Source organism: Rhinoraja longicauda, chromosome 22, assembly GCF_053455715.1.
Source record: "Rhinoraja longicauda isolate Sanriku21f chromosome 22, sRhiLon1.1, whole genome shotgun sequence".
Classification (NCBI taxonomy): Eukaryota; Metazoa; Chordata; class Chondrichthyes; order Rajiformes; family Arhynchobatidae; genus Rhinoraja; species Rhinoraja longicauda.
Window position 1 is genome coordinate 31,886,492 of NC_135974.1, and position 22,826 is coordinate 31,909,317.

A 22,826-nucleotide genomic window follows, 5' to 3' on the forward strand; every position below is an offset into this window, starting at 1 on the left:
AAAACAGGATCTCAGGATCTCAGCGTCTGCCGACTTTTGTGTTGCCACGGTAACGTTTATTCAGCCTAATCATAGAAACATGGAAAATCGGTGCAGGAGTAGGCCACTCGGCCCTTCGAGCCAGCACCGCCATTCAATATGATCATGGATCATCCAAAATCAGTACCCCATTCCTGCTTTCTCCCCATATCCTGCGATTCCATTAGCCCTAAGAGCTAGATCGAACTCTCTCTTGAAAACATCCAGTGAATTGGCCTCCACTGCCTTATGTGGCAGGGAATTCCACAGATTCACAACTCTCTGGGTGAAAAGGTTTTTCCTCATCTCAGTCCTAAATGGCCTACCCCTTATTCTTAATCCTAAATGGCCCACCCCTTATTCTCAATCCTAAATGGCCTACCCCTTATTCTTAATCCTAAATGGCACTACCCCTTATTCTTAATCCTAAATGGCCTACCCCTTATTCTTAATCCTAAATGGCCTACCCCTTATTCTTAATCCTAAATGGCCTACCCCTTATTCTTAATCCTAAATGGCCTACCCCTTATTCTTAATCCTAAATGACCTACCCCTTATTCTTAATCCTAAATGGCCTACCCCTTATTCTTAATAAGGGAGTTTGTATGTTAGACCGGCTAATTGTCAGTTGTTCACAAGGTAGGATTTCTTCAAATCGAGTACAAATAAGTCGAACTATATGTTCCCCACACATTAGCTCAAGCCTACACACACTGGGGACAATTTACACTTATACCAAGGAGACAAACCCAAGCCAATTAACCTACAAACCTGTACGTCTTTGGAGTGTGGGAGAAAACCGATGATCTCAGAGAAAACCCACGCGGTCACAGGGAGAACGTACAAACTCCGTACAAACAGCACCCACAGTCGGGATCAAACCCGGGTCTCCGGCGCTACCAGTGCTGTACGGGCAGCAACTCTACTGCCGTGCCACCACTCTGCCACAGGTTATAATGTATACGATAATGCCCCACTGCCCTGTACTCTTACATGTCCAAAATGGGGGTGACTGCCAGTGCTGGTTGTCGTGGGTGAAGCAGGTGAGGCCGGGCATGCTGCATGTGTCATTATTCCTCAGCCTCTTCAGCATTTTTCGCATCTTCTTTTTTTTCCTTTCGTCCTTAAATATCCAGGCGTTCTCATTTTTATCCTGGCCTCCTTTCCTACGAGTAAACAACAGAAGCAGAGTCAAAAGCTTGGCTTATTCTAAACCCTTTGATGCATGACTTCTAATTGCTCACCAAATTTATCAGCGCAGTTAACTTAATTTTACGTTTCATTATAGCATTCATTATTTTGGGCTAATATTGTGGCTATTTGGACAGCCTAAGTAGTCACTCATTAGGACAGCCTCATCTTAGTCACTCATTCATGGCTATTAGGACAGCCTAAGTAATCAAGTAATCGTGGAGTCACAGTAGAAACAAGGAGTCAGTCTGATGATGGTCCCGTCCCGAAACGTCACTCATTCCTGTTCTCCAGAGATGTTGCCTGACCTGCTGAGTTACTCTAGCATTTAGTGTCTGTGTTGGAGTCATACATGGAATTCGGCCCAACTTGTCCATGCTGACCAAGATGCCCCATTAGAGCTAGTCCCATTTGCCCCGCGTATGGCCCATATACCTCTAAACCTTGTGTCGGAAGGAACTGCAGATGCTGGTTTAAACGTCTCTTGCCCTTCTCATCTGCTGGGTTTGGGAGAACCTGGTCCATTTAAGGCAGTGCTCATTGCGAGATCTTTACTCATGCAAAGACCATAAAGATGAAGATACGATATAGGCAAATCTCTGCGCTTACAGCAAAGGAGTGAGTTTGAATTGGGTCACTATTGACATTCTGCAAATTATCACTGGGTGTTTTGGTCATCTTAGTTACTGAGTTAATAGCGAACTTTTAAAGTATTTTTAAAGTGGAGATTGACAGGTTCTCAATTAGTAAGGTTGTCAAAGGTTATTTGGAGAAGGTGGGAGAATGGGTAGAAAGGAACGGCAGGTGCTGGTTTATAACGAAGATAGACACAAAGTGCTGGAGTAACTCAGGCAGCATCTCTGGAGAAAAAAGGATGGGTGACGTTTTAGGTCGGTACCCTTCTTCAGACTGAAAGACCAGGAGAATGGGGTTGAGGGGGAAAGATAGGCCAGCCATGATTGAATGGCAGAATAGACTCGATGGGCCGAACGGCCTAATTCTGCTTCTATGGCAAATGAGCTTACTTGAAGGGATGATTAGCTCCTTTGTGCTTGAGTTTTCCTTTCATCCCTTTATGCTTCGAGGGAAAACTATGGAAGAGAAACAGGATGACAGAGACATATTTAACAGGCAATGTGAATAAGGATTTCAATGGCTAGTTGCAGTTTGTAAGATTATCAGCAACTTTATCCCCACAAAATGCACGCACAAAAATATATACTGAGGCTATGGATGCTAGGGAGAGTGACGTAGGTATAATCTCCAAGCTCTGGGACCTTCCATTTGCACAATCTTCTAAACGCATTTCTCCACCCCGACACACCAATTTAATAAAGTCAGCCTTAATCTGCAAAGTTGTATTTTTTCTTATCCTTCACCAGAAATCAAATGATCGGTACATGCGTACCCACAGTTAGTGCACAGGTTGCTACAGGATTATGTAAACTGCCAATGTACTTTAAAAAAAAACACCAAAATACACATCACAATAAGGAGTGGCACGGTGGCGCAGCGGTAGAGTTGCTGCCTTACAGTGTCAGAGACCCGGGTTCGATCCTGACTACGGGCGCTGTCTGTGCGGAGTTTGTACGTTCTCCCCATGACCCACGTGGGTTTTCTCCGGGTGCTCCGGTTTCCACCCACACTGCAAAGACGTACAGGTTTGGAGGTTAATTGGCTTCTGTAAATTGTCCCTAGTGCGGAGAACTAGTGTGCGGGGTGATCGCTGGTTGGCGAGGAATCAGTGGGCCGAAGGGCCTATTTCCACGCTGTATCTCTAAACTAAACTAAACTAAACTTAAGGGACTCGGTAAACATTCTCATGTGATGAACTCATCGGAAATGACTGGAGCACATTCTCAATGGCAACGATGAAAGGTTGCCAAATCGGGCCAACTCTTCACACGTCTCGGTAGCTTTGGCCGTCATCTTTGTACTCTTAGAAAATAGGTGCAGGAGGAGGCCATTTGGCCCTTCAATTTGCCATTCATTATGATCATGACTGATTATCCACAATCAGTAACCCGTGCCTGCCTTCTCCCCATATCCCTTGATTCCACTAGCCCCTAGAGCTTTATTTAACTCTTAACTGTATAATGTCAGGTGACGCCAGTCAAAAGCACCCATTAAAATAACACAAGTGGGGGACGTATTAAATGAAAGTCGCATGCCACAAATATTAATGGAAAATAGAAAGCCAGGAATTGTTCAAAATGTCTCGTTAATTGAGCATGCTTGGGCAGCCTACTTGAGCATTGGTTTAGTTTAGAGATACAGGCTCTTTTCGATCCCCGCACATTAACACTATCCTATACCCACTAGGGACAATTTTTACATTTACCAAGCCAATTAACCTACAAACCTGTACGTCTTTGGAGTGTGGGAGGAAACTGAAGATCTCGGAGAAACCTCACGTGGGTCATGGGGAGAACGTACAAACTCCGTACGGACAGCACCTCGTAGTCGGGATCGAACCCGGGTCTCCGGCGCTGCATTCGCTGTAAGGCAGCAACTCTACTGCTGCGCCACCGTGCCACCCTTTGGTGTACGCAAAGCCGACTAACCCAGTGACACAAGTGATTCCACAACAAACCTCATCCTCGAACAGTCACATTCTTCAGGTCTCTTTTTTTTCAGGTGACCCCTGACCTCTCGTAAATTCTTTATCTTGGTCTGGAGAGTTTCAATCTGAGGATAAAGGTTAAGTGAGGATTAGCCGCTTCTAGCATTAAACCACCAAGATCAAGCTTTCGTGCGGTGCAGATTGCAAACCGCACTGTGCGTGAAAGGTCGCGATACATTTCTATCTATTGCATTTAAAATAATATATCGTGTCTGGAACACAATTAAGAAATTGAAACATTACATTCTTCAGCTAATCAAAGCAGCTTACAACCCAATGGAATTAATATTGATTTCTCTAACTACAAGTAACCCTTGCACCCCCTCTCTCCCCATCCCTCCCCCACCCGAGTCATACCAGATTCAGTCGTCTTGTTGAGTCTCATTGTCAGTAATTCGTTTTCACCTGGCCCACATTTATCATCGTTACATTTCTGCATATCTTTTATTCATTTGTTCTATATCTCCATCTACTTCTCTCGTTTCCTCTTTCCACGATTCTTAGTCTGAAGAAGGGTCTCGACCCAAACCATCACCTATTCCTTTTCTCCAGAGGTGTTGTCTAACCCACTGAGTTGCTCCAGCTTTTTGTGCCGAACTTCCCTATTCATGTTGAGACTGGTAAATTTCAAAGTGCCCTAAGTTGCCACTTATTTCTCTATTACTCACCTCGTGGTCAATGTGTAATTTGTGATCCTTCCACGCTTGAAGTGATTTGTACAAATCATCTTCACAGTGGACAGTGTCATTAGCCAATATGAAGCACCTATAACAAACCAGAACAGTTATTTGTCATAGAGTCATAGAGTGATACAGTGTGGAAACAGGCCCTTCATAGAGTCATAGAGTGATACAGTGTGGAAACAGGCCCTTCATAGAGTCATAGAGAGATACAGTGTGGAAACGGGCCCTTCATAGTCATAGAGAGATACAGTGTGGAAACAGGCCCTTCATAGAGTCATAGAGTGATACAGTGTGGAAACAGGCCCTTCATAGAGTCATAGAGTGATACAGTGTGGAAACAGGCCCTTCATAGAGTCATAGAGTGATACAGTGTGGAAACGGGCCCTTCATAGTCATAGAGAGATACAGTGTGGAAACAGGCCCTTCGGCCTAACTTGCCCACACCGACCAACATGTCCCAGCTACACTAGTTCCACATGCCTGCATTTGGTCCATATCCCCCCAAACCTATCCATGGACCTGTCTCACTGTTTCTTAAATGTTGGGATAGTCCCAGCCTCATCTATCACCTCTGGCAGCCCGTTCCATACACCCACCACCCTTTGTGTGAAAAAGTTACCCCTCAGATTCCAATTAAATCTTTTCCCCATTCACCTTAAACCTATGTCCTCTGGTCCTCGATTCACCTACTCTGGGCAAGAGACTCTGTGCATCTACCAGATCTATTCCCCTCATGATATTATACTCCTCTATAAGTTCACCACTCATCCATGCATTGATATTATAGTGCATTGATTATGTTAGTTCTAAGATAGGCAGTAGCATTGCCGTAGTTTAGAGATTCAGCACAGAAACAGGCCCACAGAGTCTGCGCCGACCTGTGATCCCCATACACTAGCACTATCCTACATGCTAGTGTACAATTTACAATTTTACCAAGCCAATTAACCTACAAACCTGTACGTCTTTGGAGTGTGGGAGGAATCCGGAGCACCCAGAGAAAAACAAAGCGGTCACGGGGAGAATGTACAAACTCCGTACAGGCAGCACCCGTAGTCGGGATTGAACCCGGGTCTCTGGCGCCGTAAGGCAGCGACTCTACCGCTGCATCACCGACCAACATGTCCCAGCTACACTAGTCCCACATGCCCGCATTTGGTCCATATCCCTCCAAACCTATCCATGGACCTGTCTCACTGTTTCTTAAATGTTGGGATAGTCCCAGCCTCATCTATCACCTCTGGCAGCCCGTTCCATACACCCACCACCCTTTGTGTGAAAAAGGATGCCACATTGGCCTTGGCTTCATGTTTGGCACAGATATTGTGGGCCGAACGGTCTGTTCCTCTGCTGTACTGTTCTGTGTTAAGAAATACATAAATGTGAAATAGTCGTACTGATAAGTAAAGAGGGAATGTTGTGGCAGCTTACTTGTGCGTGACTTTGATGGAGGCGGGCACGATTAGCTCGTTGCTATTGCCGGTGCCACTGCTTTCCCCCATATTTTCTTCTTCCTCGTCCACCAGGTCATGCCGCTTGGTCATGTTCTTCGGCACAACTGGGTGGAAGCCGTCGTCCAGATCCAGGTCATAAACCTCCCCCTCCAGCTCGATGGACACGGAACGAATTGACCTGTTGCGTATGTAGCTTTGCTTAAATTCTGAAACCAAAGCGTAAAAGTATTGATGAGACTTTGCTGAAGGATGCGCTGTCGGTACGTCCCCAACAACCCTCGCCAACCTCTGCAATGTGTGCTTCATCCAAGATCGTGGGAAACTGCGGAGAATTGTGGACGCAGCCCAGACGGTCACACAAACCAACCTCCCTTCCATTGACTCCATCTACACGTCACGAGGCCTCCTGTCCAAATAGGTGATAGGACCAGAATTAGCCCATTCGGTCTACTCCGCCATTCAATCATGGCTGCTCTGTCTCTCTCTCCTAACCCCATTCTCCTGCCTTCTCCCCGTAATCTCCAGCACCCGTACAAATCAAGAATCCATCTATCTCTGCCGTAAAAATACCCACTGACTTGGCCTCCACAGCCTTCTGTGGCAATGAATTGCACAGATTCACCACCCTCTGACGATAGAAATTCCTCCTCATCTTCCTAAAGGAACATCCTTTAATTCTGAGGCTGTGACCTCTGGTCCAAGACTCTCCCACTGAGGGAAACATCCTCTCCACATCCACTCTGTCCAGGTCTTTCACTATTTGGCAATTTTCTATGAGGTCCCCCCTCATCCTACCAAACTCTAGCAAGGTACAGGCCCAGTGCCGTCAAATGCTCATCATATGTTAACCTACTCATTCCTGGGATCATTCTCGTCAACCTCCTCTGGACTCTCTGTAGCACTGGCACATCCTTCCTCAGATATGGAGCCCAAAAATGACTGCTTACAATACTCCAGATGGGGCCTGACCAGCGCCTTATAAAGCCCCAGCATTACATCCTTGGATGTACGACCCTCGTTTCGAGGAAGGGCTGCTATTTAAGGCTTTAAAAAAAAAAGATGTCCTGATAAATAATTCTTGAAAACCTTTCTCTGTTCTGATAAATGACGAATGAATGTTGCCCTTTCACAAGGAAACCTCTAGGTGTCACTAGAAAGCAGCAAAACTGAACCCAAAGTGAAGGACTGTGTTCATCCATCAAAGGGTGGCACTGTAGTGGCAGCTGGTGGAGCCGCTTCCTCACGGTGCCAGAGATCCCGGTTCGATCCCGACCTCGGGTGCTGTTTGTGTGGAGTTTACATGTTCTCCCTGGGATCATGTGTTTTTCCGCTGGGTACTCCGGTTTTCTCCCCATTCTAAAGACGTGCGGGTTTGTAGGTTAATCTGCCCCTCTGTAAATTGCCCCTGGTGTGTAGGGAATGGATGAGAAAGTGGGATAGCATAGAACCAGTGTGAACCAGTGATCGATGGTCGGCGTGGACCTGGTGGGCTGAAGGGCCTGTTGCCATGATGTATCTTTAAACTTAAGTCCATAAGACATAGGAGCAGAATTAGCCCTTCGATCATGGCTGAGATTTTTAGGTTTTTTAGATTTAGAGATACAGCGCGGAAACAGGCCCTTCGGCCCACCGATTCCGCGCCGCCCAGCGATCCCCGCACATTAACACTATCCTACACACACTAGGGACAATTTTTTTACATTCACCAAGTCAATTAACCTACATACCTGCACGTCTTTGGAGAGTGGGAGGAAACCGAAGATCTCGGAGAAAACCCACGCAGGTCACGGGGAGAACGTACAAACTCCGTACAGACGGCGCCCGTAGTCAGGATCGAACCTGAGTCTCCGGCGTTGCATTCGCTGTAAGGCAGCAACTCTACCGCTGCGCCACCGTGCCGCCCTATTGATCATGGCTGATCTATTTTTAAACTGAAATAGAACTCAACTAACTTAAACTAGATAATGCATTCACAATGTATCATTTTTATTTTTCGGCCAACATTGCCATTTTACTCCCCCAGAGATTGTACTTTCTGGCTGTAATGAAGCACTGTCTTTCTGCAACAAAAGCTTTTCACTGTACCTCGGTACAGGTGACAATAAACTAAACTCATGCTCGTGAACAATGGTCATGTTCTGCTTAAGGACCGTAAGAGCATGCTTAGCCTGACGAAAATGCTTAGCCTGAAGAAGTGTCCTGACCCGAAATGTCACCTATCCATGTTCTCCAGAGTTGCTGCCTGACCCGCTGAGTTACTCCAGTGGTTGTGTCTAGTTTAGTTTAGTTTATTGTCATGTGTACAGTGAAAAGCATTTGTTGCGTGCTAACCAGTCAGCGGAAAGACAATACATGATTACAATCAAGCCATTTACAGTGTTACATTTATCTACACATTGTAAGTAGCTCGATTGTAATCGTGGATTGTCTTTCTGGTGACTGGACAGCACGCAACAAAAGCCAGGTAGTTACCTGCCAGAGGAGGTAGTTGAGGCTGGGACTATCCCAAAGTTTAAGACACAGTTGGACAGGTACATGAATAGGACAGGTTTGGAGGGATATGGACCAAACGCAGGCAGGTGGGTCCAGTGCAGATGGGACATGTTGGCCGGCGTCGGCAAGTTGGGCCGAAGGGCCTGTTTCCACAATGTATCACTCTATGACTCTGAAAGCTTTTCACTGTACCTCGGTACACGGGACGATAATCTAAACTAAACGGTGTACAGATACATGAGAAAGGGAATAACGTTTAGTGCAAAGTAAAGCCAGTAAAGTGTGAAGAAAGATAGTCCGAGGGCCACCAACAAAGATACTAGAGGAGCAAGATAGACCACTCGACCCTAAAAACTGTAGTACGCCAAGGCAGGCGCCATTTTAGTAGACAGAAACTTGCAGAAAAATAACAAAAATCTGTGCATTGATAGATGAGATATATTCTAGATTTTAATGGTATCATCACACATACTGTTCCCCCAAAACACTGATTACACTGCGAGAGGCATAACGAACGGCGGGTTTTGCCTACTAAAATGGCGGCCGTTACGCTCCTTTGCGTACTACACTTCAGTATAGGTGATTTCAACGGAGTGGTCCATCTTGTTCCCCTGGTATCTTTGGTCACCAATGGGGTAGATGGTAGTTCAGGACTGCTCTCTAGTTGTGACAGGATGAATTGTCCAGTTGTCTATCTGTGGTGTAAGCCAGCATCTGCGGGTGCTTGTTAGGATGTTAGCTTGTTGCTTACTTCTCTTGGAGAGTAGTTTCTGTTTCTGTTTCTGCCGGGCGGCCGGGCTCATTTTGTACCCGGTTTGCTTGCAGTGGCAGTCTCGCCCATCTGCGTGGTGGTACTTGGACTGCAGTCGGCCAGAGCTCTTCTTGTCGGTGGTTGCAGCCTCCGCCGCCCTCTTGCACTTGTGCAAACGTAGCTTCCCCGTGACATCCTCCACACACTGCCATTTCTGGAAACAATAAACTTCATTGGTCACGTACGCAACCGCACAGTTCTTTTTACATACATCACACACGTTGGAGCCGCCATTTTTGGTGCCGTAGGAACAGAATTAGGCCATTCAGCCCGTCGAGTCTACTCCGCCATTCTATCATGGCTGATCTATGTTTCGCTCTCAACCCCATTCCCCTGCCTTCTCCCCATAACCCCTGTCACCCATAATCACGAATCTGTCAATCTCCGCCTTCAAAATACCCCATGGCTTGGCCTCCACAGCCATCTGCAGTAATGAATTCCACCCTCTGACTTAAAGAAATTCCTCCTCATCTCCTTTCTATAGGTGCGTCCTTTTATTCTGAATCTTTGTCCTCTGGTCCTAGACTCTCCCACGAGTGGGAACATCCTCTCAGCATCCACTCTATCCAGGCCTTTCACTATTCTGTACGCTTCAATGAGGTCCCCCCTCAACCATCTAAACTCCAGCGAGTACAGGCCCAAACACTCATCATACGTCATTCCTGGGATCGTTCTCGTAAACTTCCTCTGGACCCTCTCCAATGCCAGCACATCCTTCCTCAGATATGGGGCTGAATATAAAAAGCCAAAGGCAACAAGCCTGCACCAGATCACTCCAAAGCATATCGTCTGAAGCCAATGGACTGAAATACCCGAGGATGGTTTTAACTGAACTTGTGCCCAGTCATATATCTACATTCTCTCACACATTGGACTGTAAACAGCAAATTACTCTTTGAAACAACAAAGTGCACTCGAAATGTAATATTCAAGTGATATGCCATTTTAATCTTCAATGTAACAAGAAGGATGCTCAACTTTTGTTCAATACCATTAACAGGGGATGTCAATTTGACACTGAAAACATTGCGATTCGGAAGCTTAGCGATTTTGATATTCATTGTCTCTTAAGTGTATAACTTTGAAGAATTCTTACTTAGCATTCACGATGATTGTTTGTTGTGAACATCCTCCACACGCATGCAAAATGCAACCAATAGTTCTTCAAATACATTGTTTCTGCCTGCACATGATTAAGCTTATAGGCTTATACTCGCTGGAATTTAGAAGACTGAGGGGGGATCTTATAGAAACATATAAAATTCTTAAGGGGTTGGAGAGGCTAGATGCGGGAAGATTGTTCCCGATGTTGGGGAAGTCCAGAACCAGGGGTCACAGCTTAAGGATAAGGGGGAAGTCTTTTAGGACCGAGATGAGAAAACATTTCTTCACACAGAGAGTGGTGAGTCTGTGGAATTCTCTGCCACAGAAGGTAGTTGAGGCCAGTTCATTGGCTATATTTAAGAGGGAGTTAGATGTGGCCCTTGTGGCTAAAGGGATCAGGGGGTATGGAGAGAAGGCAGGTACAGGTTACTGAGTTGGATGATCAGCCATGATCATATTGAATGGCGGTGCAGGCTCGAAGGGCCGAATGGCCTACTCCTGCACCTATTTTCTCTGTTTCTATGTTTCTAAGCTTGCGTTGATTTGTACATGTTCTTCCTGCGGTCTGTACTGAATCATGTGTACTTGGTAGGCCACCATGGGTACAAAATACTGCCAGAATATTTCCCTTTGGCTTTGAGGGAAACAACTCGGATCAAAACTGACAGAAATTCAATAATTCCTGTGTCAAAGGCCAGAGGTTCATGAGGGTGGCGACTTCCTGTGGATTGTACAATGTTTCATTCCAAATGGAGCAATGAGCAGCGTTGGCAGTCGGAGACGAGAGACGGGGCATTCACGGGACATGTTGGTTTAGTTTGGTTTAGTTTAGAGGTACAGCGCGGTAACAGGCCCTTCGGCCTACCAAGTCCAGCGGACCAGCGATCACCCCGTACACTAGCACTATCCTACACACACGTGGGGACAATTTACAGATTTACCAAAGCCAATTAACCTACAAACCTGCGCTTCTTTGGAGTGTGGGAGGAAACCGGAGCACCCGAAGAAATCCCACGTGGGCACGTGGAGAACGTACAAAACTCCGTACAGACCGCACCCGGAGTCGGGATCGAACCCGGGTCCCTGGGGTTGCAAGGCAGTCGCTCTACCGCTGCGCCACATTACCTTTTAAATGTGCGTGTGGTCTGAGGAGACTATTCATATCCTGCATTGTGTTCTACGGGCTAGGCCAGCCGTTGCTGTGTGAGTATGTGTGTGAAGGGCAACGAATAATAATTATTGTGCTGCCGTGTATTTTAGAGCTTACTTTAAACGGAGTTCAAATCCAATCCAGTCAGATGAAATGAGGTGGCCTTCATTCAATCTGCCAATTGTTAACGGTGCTCAATGAGATAAACCAAGGCTGATTTAATCCTGTCTAAGCCAGAAGACTCTCCTGACATTTTTTTTATTAACAATGTGACAGAGTACTGTTTAATCTTCAGATTTCCCGTCTGGTATTCAATATTTATAAATCCTAAAGTACTGGATTGAAAGCAAATGCCACGTTCAAAAGCATTCAATGTAAATTGACAAAATAAAATGGGTCATACCCGAAATAAGCTCCAAATCCCAAAGAGCATATTCTTACACACTGTTCTGCAGTTTAAATCGTGGCGTAATACCTGACCTGACAATGCTAACTCTTTGTGTAGGAAGGAACCGCAGACGCTGGTTTAAATCAAAGATAGACACGAAGTGCTGGAGTAACCCAGCGGGACGGGCAGCATCTCTGGAGCAAAGGAACAGGGGACGTTTTGGGTCGAGACCCTTCTTCGGACTGAGAGTCCGGGGAAAGGGGAAACGAGAGATATAGACGGTGATATAGAGAGGTAAGGAATAAATGAACAAGAGACACGCCAAAAAAAGTGACGATGATAAAGGAAACAGGCCATTGTTAGCTGTGGGCTAGGTGAAAACGCGTTACAGACAACGAGACTCACCAGGACAACATTGAAACTAGTACAACGACTATGGTGGGGAGGGATGGAGAGAGAGGGGATGCAACAATAGTTGCCAGCTCTGTGGTCTAACCTTTCGCTCTGATATTAGACTCAAAACGCTGAAGTAACTCATCGGGTCAGGCAGCATCTCTGGAGAAAAGGAATAGGCGACGTTTCGGGTTGAAACCCTTCTTCAGACCGAGCGAGAGTCAGGGGGAGGGAATTTAAAGGTTCAGAACAAATCAGAGCCAGCACCGATGACCAAGGAAAGATGGAGCTCACAATGGGTCATTGTTGGTTGTGGAAAAGGTGATAACGAAGGGGTATATGGATGTACACCGTGGAACTAGCAGAACTAAGGCGGGGAAGGGCAGGGAGAGAGGGAACGCAGGAGTTACTTGAAACATAGAAACATAGAAAGCAGGTGCAGGAGGAGGCCATTCGGCCCTTTGAGCCAGCTCCGTCATTCAATATGATCATGGCTGATCATCCAAAATCAGTACCCTTGTTCCTGCTTTCTCCCCATACCCCTTGATTACCTTTAGCGCTAAGAGCTCTATCTAACTCTCTCTTGAAAACATCCAGTGAATTGGCCCCCACTGCCTTCTGCGGCAGAGAATTCCACAGATTGACAACTCTCTGGCTGAAAAAGTTTTTCCTGATCTCAGTCCTAAATGGCCTACCCCTTATTCTTAAACTGTGACCCCTGGTTCTGGACTCCCCCCAACATCGGGAACATTTTTCCCGCATCTAGCCTGTCCAATCCAGTAAGAATTTTACATGTAATGAAATGAGAGGTTGTAAGCTGACTCATTTTACTCTTTCTCATGCTTCTAACAATATTCCTCTTTTCCTCTCAGTTCAAATCCTCTACCTTCCATATTCATATCCATCCACATTCCAAATGGTTTAAATGGAGCCACAGTGATTACATATTATTAGCCTTTCATTTGAAATTCACATAATCACGGTAATTGCACAAGTTAGAGGATTAATCAGGATTTTTGCTTTGTAGAAGGTTACCTCTATGATTGGGGTTTACTGATCTATTAGTTTCGTTTAGAGATACAGCGCAGAAACAGGCCCTTCGGCCCACCGGGTCCGCGCCGACCAGCGATTCCCGCACATTTACACTATCCTATACCCACTAGGGACAATTTTTAAAAAACATTTACCATGCCAATTAACCTACAAACCCTGTACGTCTTTGGAGTGTGGGAGGAAACCGAAGATCTCGGAGAAAACCCACGAGGGTCACGGGGAGAACGTGCAAACTCCGTACTGACAGCGCCCGTAAAATCGGGATGGAACCCGGGTCTCCGGCGCTGCATTCGCTGTAAGGCAGCAACTCTACCGCTAGCGCCACCGTTTGCAGGCTTCAGAGAAGGCTCGTACCTGGCCAAGCTGCTCGCAAGGTGTCTGGTATTCCATTTTCTGACAAAGGTCTTTCACTCTTTCATATTTAGGGAGGAAGTTTTCCTCTTGAACGGTCTTAATGTCTTCTCTTTTGTGCAGCAGTTTGCTGATGAAACAAAGACTGCCCTGTTAGCACCGTGTTTTTTTAACCAAAAACATCTCCCGTGCGGCTATTGTTAAAATAAGTATTCATAATCATACCCTCTCTCCACCAGAAAGCAATCTCGCCAAACCTTGGCCTTCTTGTTTGAGTTGAACCTGGAAATATCACAAAGACAACATTAGTAAACGGAGTGCACGTTTTTGTTTCGGGGTGTCAGTGAAGCCTGTGCAATTTAGTTTAGTTTTCGAGATGCAGCACCGAAACGGGTCTTCTAGACTTTAGAGAGTTGCAGCTTGGCAAAAGGCCCTTCAGCCCACCGTGTCCACGCCGACCATCACCCAGAGAGTTGTGAATCTGTGGATTTCTCTGCCATGCAAGGCAGTGGAGGCCAATTCACTGGATGTATTTGAAGAGAGACTTAGATATAGCTCTTAGGGCCAAAAGAATCAAGGGGCACTGATTTTGGATGATCAGCCACGATCATATTGACTGGCGGTGCTAGCTCGAAGGGCCGAATGGCCTACTCCAGCACCAATGTTCTATGCTTCTATGTTTCAATCATCTGTTCACACTAGTTCTGCATTCTCCCACATTCTCATCCACTCCCTACACACCGGGGGCAATGTGCTGAGGCCAATTATTGTACAAACCCTCATTTATTTGGGATGTGGGAGGAAAGTGGAGCACCCGAACGAAACCTACATGTTCACAGAAAGAACGTGCAAACTCGACATAGACAGCAGCTGAGGTGAGGATTGAACCAGCATCCCTGGTGCTGTGAGGCATCAGCTCCACCTCTCTACTTCTCTCTCACTCTCACTCTCTCTCTCCGTCTCTCCCTCCCTCTCCCTCTCACACTCTCTCCCTCTCCCCCTCCCCCCTCTCTCATTCACTCTCTCTCACCCTTTCTCCCTCCCTCACTCTCACTCACACTATCTCTCCCTCCCTCTCTCTCACTCACTCACTCACCCTTCCTCCCCCTCCCTCCCTCTCTCACACTCTCTCTCTCCCTCCCTCTCTCACACACTATCTCTCTCCCTCCCTCTCTCTCACACTCTCTCTCTCCCTCTCTCTCTCCCTCTCTCTCTCACTCTCGCTCTCTCCCTCCCTCCCTCACACTCTCCCTCTCCCTCCCTCTCTCACTCACTCTCTCTCCCTCTCTCTCACTCACTCACTCTCTCTCCCTCCCTCTCTCTCATTCACACTCACACTTTCTTTCTCCCTCCCTCTCTCTCATTCACACTCACACTTTCTTTCTCTCTCCCTCCCTCTCTCTCACACTCTCCCTCCCTCTCGCTCACACACTCTTCCTTCTTCTCCCTCTCTCCCTCCCTCTCTCTCCCTCCCTCTCTCTCACACTCGCTCTCTCCCTCCCTCTCTCTCACACTCGCTCTCTCCCTCCCTCTCTTTCACACACTCTCCCTCCCTCTCTCTCCCTCACTCTCTCTCCCTCCCTCTCTCTCCCTCCCTCTCTCTCACACTCGCTCTCTCCCTCCCTCTCTTTCACACACTCTCCCTCCCTCTCTCTCACTCACTCTCTCTCCCTCCCTCTCTCTCCCTCCCTCTCTCTCACACACTCTTCCTTCTTCTCCCTCCCTCTCCCTCCCTCTCTCTCTCTCTCTCACTCTCTCTCCTCACGGTGGCACAGCGGTTGAGTTGCTGTGTTACAACTTGGTCAGGAACCCGGGTTTGATCCTGACTGCGGGAGCTTGCCCGTACGGAGTTTGTACGTTCTCCCCGTCACCTGCTTGGGTTTCCTCCGAGATCTTCGGTTTCCTCCCGCACTCCAAAGACGTTCAGGTTTGTAGGATCATTGGTCTTGGTATAATTGGAAACCGACCCTAGTGTGTGCTGGGTAGCGTCAGTGTGCGGGGATCGCCGGTCGGCGTGGACTCGATGGGCCGAAGGGCCTGTTTTTCCGCGCTGTATCTCTAAAAACTGAAAACTAAAGATTGAGCAGGTTTGTCGGATATCGTTTGGTGTTCTCCTGTTAATAGTTGCTGCAGGTTTGTAAATCAAGTTTTGAACTCTTCGCCTTTCTGACTGTGTGATAATTGTGGAGTGTCGGCCGACACACAGTTTCCTGGAAATAATTACACCAAAGCAACAAAGCTAACCTTCCCGTGGCATATCTCATGAGGTGGAGCAATATTAATAAAAGTTGATTAAACTAACTTCAGAAGAAGCGATTGAAAGGGCCTAAAGAAACGTAGATACTAATTATTATTCATCTGGGGGCTGTTTTCATTATTTTGTCTCTCTGATTAAAAACCATAAACGCCATGTAGCCTTCAGGTTTTTGTAAAGCCGAAAGTCATATTTTCCATCTTGCCACAACAAAGAGCATTTAATAGAACCCTAGAAATAATGAGAAAAATCCTGCCAAAATTAATTCCACACAGTGTATAAATTTTCATCAATCTATTCCAACAGGGGCTCTCATGGTAATGCAGGTGTGGTCACAGCAAACGGTCGCAAACGGTACACGAACAATGTCAGAAACTTTTGGGAGAAGTAAACAAAAGGACACCAAGTGCTGGAGTTACTAGGTACAGCACCAGGTACAGCACCAGGTACAGCACCAGGTACAGCACCAGGTACAGCACCAGGTACAGCACCAGGTACAGCACCAGGTACAGCACCAGGTACAGCACCAGGTACAGCACCAGGTACAGCACCAGGTACAGCACCAGGTGCAGCACCAGGTACAGCACCAGGTACAGCACCAGGTACAGCACCAGGTACAGCACCAGGTACAGCACCAGGTACAGCACCAGGTACAGCACCAGGTACAGCACCAGGTACAGCACCAGGTACAGCACCAGGTACAGCACCAGGTACAGCACCAGGAGCAGCACCAGGTACAGCACCAGGTACAGCACCAGGTACAGCACCAGGTACAGCACCAGGAGCAGCACCAGGTACAGCACCAGGTACAGCACCAGGTACAGGATACAGCAGCTGCGGCTTGCCTGCAGTCCGTCTGTCTTTTGTGTTTTTTGTTGTTTTTGTATGAATTGTAGTTTTAATATGGTGTAGTGTTTGTATGTTATGTGGGGGGGAGGGGGTGGGAGGGAACGGGAACTGTAAAAAATTCTCTCTCCCGAACGGAGACACGAACTTGTTTCTGTGTCGTGTCTCCGTTCCCGTTGCGGCCACCATCGGCCATGCACCTGGGACCACCTGGGGCTCTGGTTCGCAGAGCCCGCGGCCCGGACTCACCACCTGCGGCGCTGGTTGCCTGCGGATGCTGCGGGAGCGGCTGCGACTCGTCTCCGGAGGCGCGGGCCGCGTGGACGTCGGAAGCCCGCAGGCCCCTGGATGGGGGCCGACATCGGGAGCTCCGGCAGCGGCAGAGGCAGCGTGTTCGCCTGCCCCGAATCGCGGGGCTTGGGTCGGCCCGCCGCGGACCTTTCACCGTCCGGAGCGGCCTGGAATTGGCCGTGGACCTTTCACCGTCCGGCGCGGCGTTCCAATGTCGGGAGCCCCGACCGCCCCGACGTGGCAAGTTCAACAGCCTGACCTCGGGAGAAGACGGCAGGGAAGAGAAAATACATTTTGGCCTTCCATCACAGTGAGAAGGGACTGGAGGAGACTCACTGTGATGGATGTTTCTTTTGTTTGGTGTTAGTGGATGATTGTGTGTGTTATTGCATTTTTATTGATTATTCTTATTGGTCTTATTGTTTCAACTGCGGGTAATGTTTCATTTCACTACACATTTATGTGTATGTGACAAATAAACGACTATTGATATTGACTATTGAGGTGCAGCACCAGGAGCAGCACCAGGTACAGCACCAGGTAAACACCAGGTACAGCACCAGGAGCAGCACCAGGTACAGCACCAGGTACAGCACCAGGTACAGCACCAGGTACAGCACCAGGTACAGCACCAGGTACAGCACCAGGTACAGCACCAGGTACAGCACCAGGTACAGCACCAGGTACAGCACCAGGTAAACACCAGGTACAGCACCAGGTACAGCACCAGGTACAGGATCAGGTGCAGCACCAGGTAAGCACCAGGTAAGCACCAGGTACAGCACCAGGTAAGCACCAGGTAAGCACCAGGGACAGCATCAGGTGCAGCAGATACAGCACCTGTGGAGAATGTGGGTAGGTGGCGTTTCGGGTCAGCACCCATCTTCAGACAAATGACCGACCCGAAACGCCACTTATCCAAGCTTCCCAGAGATGCTGTCTTACCTGCTGAGTTACTCCAGCACTTGGTGTCCTTTTGTTTAAACCAGCATCTGCAGCTCTTTGTTTCTCCAGGAAAAAAGCCGGACTTGACCTATTTAATACCAGTGAGACTGGGCTCATGTACCTGTTCACAGGTTTCTCAGTGTCCAGCAGCTTCAGAATCGACTTGCCATCCATGTCAGCTGGAATGTCCAAGCCTGCAATGTCCAATATCGTTGGTGCCAGGTCTATATTTAAAACCAGTTGAGGAATGCTAGGAACAAATAACAAAAAGACAACGATTTCCTTTGAAGTTTGCATTGATTCTTGCACTCTGATATACAGAAGATGCTAAATAATCTGCTTTAGAGTTTAGAGATACTGCATGGAAACAGGCCCTTCAGCCCACCGAGTCCACGCCGACCCATCGATTACCCGTTTGCACTAGCTCCATGTTGTCCTCCATTCACATCCTACACACGAGGGTCAATTTTATAGAAGCCAATTAATCTACGAACCTGCACGTCCTTGGAGTGTGGGCGGAAACCGGAACACCCGGAGTAAACCCATGCGGTCACAGGGAGACATGCAAACTCCACACAGACAGCACCCAAGTTCAGGATTGAACCAGGGTCTCGTAAGTGTAATAGCGCCACCTTTGGTTGGAGGATTGTAAATGATTGAATAAACCACAGTACAGCTGTGCAAGTCATGTGTTCGGTCAGCAGTGAGTTAACTTGTTGTTCTGTGTTTGAGTTCAAGATATCACAAATTGGCGATGAGAGTGGGATCGTCGATTCCCCAGCTTTACTTGTTTGTGTAGATAAGGAATTCTACAGAGGCACGGAGAAGGTTGTATAACCTTTGGTGTCAAGGAAAGCTGGAAGTCGGGTCACAAAGTTGAATTCTGTGAGACTGTTAAAAAAAGAATAAAAATCAAAAATGGCGGATATATCGGAAGTTTGGGTGAATTCCAGCAAAGCCGGGAAACGTTCAGTGCGTACATCGAACGCTTAGAGATGTTCTTTTGCTGCAAATAACATCACTGAAGTAGACGCTTCTGATGCAGAATCAAGACGGTTGAATGAAGCAACTCAAACTAGGAAAAGAGCAATTTTTCCTCACTGGAATGGGTCCCGATGTTTATGATACAGTAAATAATTCATTAGCTCCAGCCAAACCAAAGGACACGCCTTTGAAGGATATTCTGAAGGAGTTAACAGAACATTATGACCCTAAACCCTTAGAAATAGCTGAAAGCTATCGTTTTGGAACGAGATGCCAACTTCCAGAGGAGGATATTAGTGATTTTTTCGTGACACTCAAGAGGTTATCAATTCATTGTAATTTTGGAAATTTCCAAGACCGGGCATTAAGAGACCGCTTCGTGTGTGGACTGAGAAGTGAGCGGATATGAAGTAAGCTGATGACGGTGTATGACCTGACCTTTGAAACAGCTTGCAAAACTGCTTTGTCAATGGATATGGCAGAAAGGGGTTCTAGAGAAGTCAGGACAACTTCTAGACAACCAGCGGAAGAGTTGAACAAGCTGCAGTCCAGCAAACTAAAGACGGATAAGTCGACAAAGACGTCAGAAAATCGTTATCCATGGAAGGGTAGCAAGACGACGGCAAAGCCATGCTATCGCTGTTTGGGCTCACATCTAGCACAGTCTTGTCCGTTCTTCAAGGCAGAGTGTTACTCGTGTCACAAGATGGGACACCTAGCGAAAGCTTGTCGAAAGGCTAAGCAGAAAAAGGGTTCAACAACAAGTAAGCTGCATTCTGTGGATCAACTGCAGGCAGAGGAAGAGCTTCTCGATATATACACCATCTGCAGCAATGAGCTAGTAAACCGGAAGACAAAGAATGTGTCCGTGCAAGTCCAGTTGAATGGAGCTCAGGTCAGCATGGAAGTCGACACAGGAGCATCTGTGAGTGTGATTCCAGAATTTGTGTATCGGGAGAAGCTGAGTCAAATTCCTTTGGAAGCGAAGCGAATCGAGCTACGTGGTTACTCTGGAGAGGGGAGAACGACAGAGGTAACGGGCTGGCCTGGAGAGGAGAGAACGACAGCTCGACGGAGATCTGAACATTGGTGACGGCTGCAATGGGCCTTTATGAGCAGCTGCAGCCTGGACTGTGCAAAATGGAGCCACAATCTGGAGACCATTGCATACGGACTCAGTGGGCATGGGGTACTTCATTGGGGATTGCCTTCAATAATCTCACTGGAATAAGCTCACTGATCGATATGCCAAAAATGTAATTACAATACGATCCAATACGATCCTATTTATCCTAGGAGGGAGATTGGTCTGCCAACATTCATAAAACACAACAAGATACACGAAACATGAAATGAAAGCCAGGACTGGGGATATGTAAAGATTGTGGGGGGGGGGGGGAGGGGGGGCGAGGGGGGGGGGGGGGGTGGCAGTCTCCCCCCATGACAAAATGGGGAGGAGTTGTACAGTTTGATAGCCACAGGGAAGAAGGATCTCCTGTGGCGTTCTGTGTTGGATCTTGGTGGAACCAGTCTGTTGCTGAAGGTGCTCCTCAGGTTGACCAGTGTGTCATGGGAAGGGGTGAGCTGCATTGTCCAAGATTTCACTGTGCCTTTGGTACACGTGACATTAAAAGATCCATTAAGCCATCCTCTCACGTTTTATCAAAAGCTGTTTTTGCAGATGCTGACTAGGGGATTCTTCACGTGCAGTTTGCAGTCCGCGTGTGCCAGTAGGTTGCTTTGCCCTGCATGATCGCGCCCCGTGAGCCCAATTAAACTCAGGGTCACGAGAGACTGGGTGACTTACTTTCTATCTTTAACGCAAGGGAATCTGAAGCGCTTACACCACATGCATTACTAGAGAGAGAGTTGAGTGTGGCTCTTATGGCTAAGGGAATCAAGGGAAAAGGGGAGAAAGCCGGAACAGGGCTACTGATTCTGGATTGGTAGCCATGATCATATTGAATGGCCGTGCTGGCTCGAAGGGCCGAACGGCCTACTCCTGCACCTATTTTCTATGTTTCTATGTTTACTAGATCAATGAACTGGGTGTAAAACGTAATGGTTCACGTCAATCTGTTTCTCTGCCTCCCGGGAGGGTCATAATGCCATTGAAATGCTCTCAAATCATTACGATCAAATTTAACCTTCTGCCTTTATTCATCCACTATCAGCAGAATTTACATCCTGCCTCTACTCACTCGGAATCACCAGAATTTACCTGTCCTCAAGGATCTACAGGAACGAAACCACAAAAGTCAACACTCTGTGAAACTAGCGTCTGACTTTCATTATGTTGCCATTAGTTTCGATTCTTGTACGATCTTTTGAAGTCTGTGCTGAGAGTAGAGCTGTGCTAGAAGTTACAAATGAAGGCCTCATTTTGTACACCTCTATAAGATCGCCCCTCATCCTGCGCTCCAAGGAATAACGTCCTAGCCTGTTCAACGTCTCCCTATAGCTCAGGCACTTGAGTCCTGGCAACCAAAGATACTAGAGGAACAAGATGGACCACTCCATTGAAATCGCCTATACTGAAGTGTAGTACGCAAAGGAGCCATTTTAGTAGGCAAAACCCGCCGTTCGGTATGCCTCTCGCAGTGTAATCAGTGTTGTGGGGGAACAGTATGTGTGATTATACCATTAAGGGGCGTGGCTGTGTTCTGCAGCTGCAGCTCACCGGCAGTCTCTCTGTCTTTTTTTTTTGTTTTTTGTCTATTGTCATCGTTTAATGTACGTTTTGTTTTATTTTTAACTCTGTGTATGTGGGGGGTGGTGGGGGGGTTGGGGGAAATCTTTTTTCTAATCTCTTCCTCAACGGAGATGCGACCGTTACCGTGTCGTATCTCCGTTCGCGCTACGGCCTAACATCGTGGAGTCGGCGGCCTCCAGCTGGGATTGACCTTGAAGACTCCGGTCGCAGGGCCTGGACTTACCATCTCGGAGGCTTCGGCCGTGGGCCCTGCAGACCGCAACATCGGGAGTTCGCAGGTCCCTGGCTGGCGACTGGTTTTTGGGAGCTCCAGCCGTAGCAGCTTCGACCGCCCCGAAGTGCGAGGTACGATCAACCCACTCGCAGGCCCTTCATCGCCCTGCGTGGCCCGGCCGCAGCACTTTCCATCGCCCGGTGGGGGCTCAGGACCTTCATCGGCCTGCTCGGCTCGGCCCTGGGACTTTCCATCGCCCAGTGGGGGCTCAGGACTTTCATCTGCCTGCTCGTCTTGGCCCTGGGACTTTCCATCGCCCGGTGGGGGCTTCAAAAAGTTGGGAGCCTCGATCACCTCGTGGCACCACGGGAGAAGAATGAGGAGGAGATAAGACTTTTCTTTGCCTTCCATCACAGTCAGGGTGTGCCTAGAGCAATCACTGTGATGGCTGTTTGTGTAAAAATTGTATCTGTGTGTCCTGTGCTTTTTGTTGTCTACTGCCGGACCCTAACGTGGGAGGACGCTGGCGTTGTTTATTCGCCGCTTTTCCGTTAGGATAGTTTGTCTGTTTGTTTTTATGTTGATTGTTTTTGTAAAGTGCTTTGAGCACCCGATAAGGCGCTATATAAAATAAATGCTTATTATTATTATTATTATTATTATAAAATGCAGAATATATCTCATCTATCAATTCACAGATTTTTGTTATTTTTCTTTTTAAATGTTTCTGCATGTTACTGCCTACTAAAATGGCGCCTGCCTTGGCGTACTACGGTTTTTAGGGTCGAGTGGTCTATCTTGTTCCTCTAGTATCTTTGCTGGCAACATCCTCGTAAATCTTCTCTGCACCTTTTCCTGCTTGACAAC

General features: G+C 47.4%; 1 protein-coding gene across 1 annotated transcript in view; it reads right to left on the bottom strand.

Annotated features, from left to right (window-relative positions):
• The window catches only part of LOC144604533 (extracellular sulfatase Sulf-2-like), a 244,641-nt gene that overhangs the window by 16,870 nt on the left and 204,945 nt on the right, over nucleotides 1-22,826 (bottom strand). The window contains exons 10-18 of the mRNA XM_078419046.1: nucleotides 18,170-18,298; nucleotides 13,938-13,994; nucleotides 13,716-13,842; nucleotides 9,214-9,427; nucleotides 5,947-6,175; nucleotides 4,501-4,597; nucleotides 3,803-3,897; nucleotides 2,235-2,300; nucleotides 1,012-1,184 (exon numbers count right to left, since the gene is read on the bottom strand). Of these exons, the coding sequence (XP_078275172.1) occupies nucleotides 1,012-1,184; nucleotides 2,235-2,300; nucleotides 3,803-3,897; nucleotides 4,501-4,597; nucleotides 5,947-6,175; nucleotides 9,214-9,427; nucleotides 13,716-13,842; nucleotides 13,938-13,994; nucleotides 18,170-18,298 (1,187 nt within the window). The remainder of the gene's footprint in view (nucleotides 1-1,011; nucleotides 1,185-2,234; nucleotides 2,301-3,802; nucleotides 3,898-4,500; nucleotides 4,598-5,946; nucleotides 6,176-9,213; nucleotides 9,428-13,715; nucleotides 13,843-13,937; nucleotides 13,995-18,169; nucleotides 18,299-22,826) is intronic.